Genomic DNA, 3,650 nt, shown 5'->3' on the forward strand with positions numbered 1-3,650 from the left:
CCCCGGTGATACCTAGTTTAGGCTTCTATAATAAGCCAAATTGTTTTCGGAAAATGGGTTATTTGTCCAAATATTTTTAAAACATGGTTCAAATGGACGAGTAAAAATTAGTATGGGTGAAATGGACACTAAAAAAATAGCAAGGATGAAACTGGATTCATCCTGACTTAAACTTAAAAAATAGTAGGGATGAAACTGGATGCATGCTGATGTAAATTAAAAATAAGAAAAAGTATTTAAAAATGGATAGGATGAAACTGTTTACATCCCGACTATTTTTATATTTTTGTCCGTTTAAACAGTATCAAAATCTAAATATATAGTTCACCCAGGAATTGTTGATTTTGGTCTTTTTAACGAAAGTTGTGAATTGTTTTCCTACCATAAGCTGTAATTGAGCTTTTAATATAAACCGAATACGACAACCTGGGCTTCTAGATATGTATTAGCTAATGAAAAAAAGGTCATACGTGAGGCAATAAAAGTGTAAACATATCAGCATCCGACTCTAAGAGCATCCACAGTGGGCGAGTATAACCAAAAATTTGGGATGAGATCGTGACGCAGTGGGATGGAGTAAAGATCAAATCCCAGCCAAAGATCAAATTCCAGACCATATTTGGTCGCGACCAAATACCAAATCCTAATATAGTCGGGCGTAAATTTAAAGTACGCTTGTTGCTGGGCGTAAATTTAAAGTACGCTTGTTAACGGGCGGAGATTTAAATTACGCCCGATGAAAATTCAAATTAAAAAAATAAAATAAAAAATGAGGCGTAAACTTAAAGTACGCCTGTTGACAGGCGTAAACTTAAAGTGTGCCTGGTGATTGATTGGGCGGATATTTGAGATACGCCCGATGAAATTTTTTTGGGGCGGAGATTTAAATTACGCGCGACCAAATTTTAATCGGGACCGTTACGTGACAACACGGACTAAACCCAAAATTTGATCTTTTTTTTGATCTTTGATCTTTGGTTTTGATCGCACCACTGCAGTTGCTCTAAGTCCCACATCACATGCAAAGTGTCAAACTTATAGATCTATCAACTGTAACCCTAGCTAGCTATGTATGTAGACCTGCGCACTAGCTAATTGACTATTTGATGAAATCGATCGTGGAGGAAACATCTAAGAAGATGGTAGTGCGGTCATTTAGTTGATTAAGATTAAGAAGAAGAAAAAGTAATGTGGTCATTTAGTTGCCGTAAGTAGACTATTTACTACCGTATCACTAGGAATCGAGGAGCAGGACGGTTTTCCGCATTTAGTCGTGACCTAGTTGGTCGAGTTGGTATTGCGTGGTTTTTAGGATTTTTTTTTATCAACTAAATGAATTTACCTATTCGACTGTTTGTTGGACTGAATACTTCTTAATATCCCTTTAAATGGAAAAACTTCATATCGAGTTAAAACCAATATCTTTCTTTTGTCGTCTTCATCATACTGTTAACTGTAATTATTCAAGAGGCTAAAAGGACACTACCATGCAGACTAGTTTAGCTACTGCCACTGGCTACTCAATTAATGGCTATATCTAGTTTTGTCATGTCGAAGAATTACATCCGTAATAATTCCTTGATTAGTAATATTAGTGTGGTATCCCATGTGACTAATGTGAGTCCCCTATATATATATACTACTTCTTAGTGGAGTATATAGTAAATTAATTTAAATTCCTTAATGTAATCTAGTCTAGACTAGAGGTCTTCGAGGGGTGTATTGCAAATATATAAGCTGCTCAAATTGCAAAAACCCATTGGCAGAAATGAGGGTATGTGTCACCAAAGGCCAACATCAGGGGGTGGATGTCAAAATTTAGAGAATCAAGGAATGATATAAGATTAAACAGGCAAATTAGGGGACATGGTACTGAGAAAAGAAATCAAGCCAGTAAAATTTATTATGGGTCACAAGTTTTTCATGTGTGCAGTGCAAAACCTGGTAACTTTGACATCTCTGATGCAAACTTTCTGCATCATAAGCATTAAATATTTGGAAATTTCAAACTCTCAATTTTCTCTTTTATTGAAAGAGATTGATTAAAATCAAATATACGGCATTCAATTCATCCACAAAGTACACACCCATTAAAGATCTTGCCTCCGTTCCTACACTTAATTCACTACATGCACATTTTGTGATCACAACATAAAATCTAACGGCCAAATTTGAATTCAAAGAAAATTTTGATCCCACATTTGCTATGTTTTTAATCTATACTTCATTATTTGGTATAAGATATATAAGTAATAGCATTTCAAAGAATTAATAGCTAATAATAACAACGATATATATCATAAAATTGGACCAACCAGTAATATGTAATGATCGATTAATTTGGTCTGACTAATTAAAATTTGCTGTTTGAAGTTGATAACATTAATCACTTAACTAGTCCTGTACAATAAATAAGTAAAAACCAACTGGAATAAGTAATTAAGGAGAGAAAAATGTAGAACTATTATCCTCTGAATTAATGAGAAATTAAGATTATAAGGTGACGATCATGTACCAAGTCGAAGCTCTAAATCAACTTCTTGATGAATTTCATTATCATTTTGTTTCATTTCTTCTGCATAATAACTCATTCGTAACCCTAAACCCGTATACCGATTATCTTCTTCGAACAACCTCAATGGCTGCTGTGGTGGTAGAGCTTGGTGCCTACTAGTGCTTCGAGTAGACGCAGAAGAAGGTGAAGACGAATAATACCTGTTGTAGTTCACCAGTGGATCCATCATTACCGGAGAAACACACACTTCATCTGTAGAATTTGCACGTAAGTACCCCCCATGCATCGATGAATAATCATTAATGTTGTTCTTTTGATGATTCGGAATAGGTTGATTAGGAATAACCATAGCATTCCTACTACTAGTTCTAGCTCTATCTCTTCTGTGAATATTCATATGTCCACCTAATGCCTGTGCATTGGTGAAACCCCTCTTGCAAAATACACAGTCATAAGATCGACCTGTACCGAAATTTTCATTGCCGGTTTCGTCGTCATGGTGATCATCTTGGTGAGGTTCTTGGTAAGTAGTGGTCATGGAGAATTTTTGAGGTGTGGATATATTAAGAGTATTCAATGAGAAAGCAGGGAATTAAAGAAAGGGTTATATTGCATATTCTGTTTCGAAGAAGATACAGTAGTGTCTTAAGGAAGCGTTCGGTACGGAAAATATTTGGTGAAAGAAAATGTAAACGAGAAGGATGATGTGAGGGTTTTATAGGAGGGGAACGACTAATTCTAGAGAGAGAAAGCAAGAGTAGAGAGAAGTAAAAGAGATAGGCATTGTTCTTGTGACTCTGTGAACTTGAGTGAGTCTGTTGAAGAAGACACGGTTTTAACGTTTATACTTCTTAATCCTAGCTAGCTAATATAGGGAATCTATGATATGACATGCATGTACATATTTGCGTACCTAAGTTATTATACTAAACTAATATATATCACTCCCCCGTCTAAGCTAATATTCGAAAATGATTGGTGTAAGAGAAAAAAAAAAGGACCCCATCTTTGGTCCACCCTATGCAAATCCCTCTCACGCCTACCCTAACAGCCCTTGGATTTATTTGCCGTGCAGATCGTGGTACTTATCTTCGGTGTGTATCATCACTCGCTAATATATCACTCTCCCGTCCAA

At 35.8% G+C, this 3,650-nt stretch overlaps 1 protein-coding gene across 1 annotated transcript; it reads right to left on the bottom strand.

Annotated features, from left to right (window-relative positions):
- Positions 1–2,386: 2,386 nt before the first annotated feature.
- LOC113352490 (transcriptional regulator SUPERMAN-like) lies at positions 2,387–3,053 on the bottom strand. The gene is made up of 2 exons (XM_026596303.1): positions 2,516–3,053; positions 2,387–2,400 (listed from the first exon to the last, which is right to left on the bottom strand). Exons 1-2 carry the CDS (start codon positions 3,051–3,053, stop codon positions 2,387–2,389), a joined length of 552 nt encoding a protein of 183 aa, XP_026452088.1.
- Positions 3,054–3,650: the final 597 nt, after the last annotated feature.

The sequence above is a fragment of the Papaver somniferum genome, chromosome 2, assembly GCF_003573695.1.
Source record: "Papaver somniferum cultivar HN1 chromosome 2, ASM357369v1, whole genome shotgun sequence".
NCBI lineage: Eukaryota > Viridiplantae > Streptophyta > Magnoliopsida > Ranunculales > Papaveraceae > Papaver > Papaver somniferum.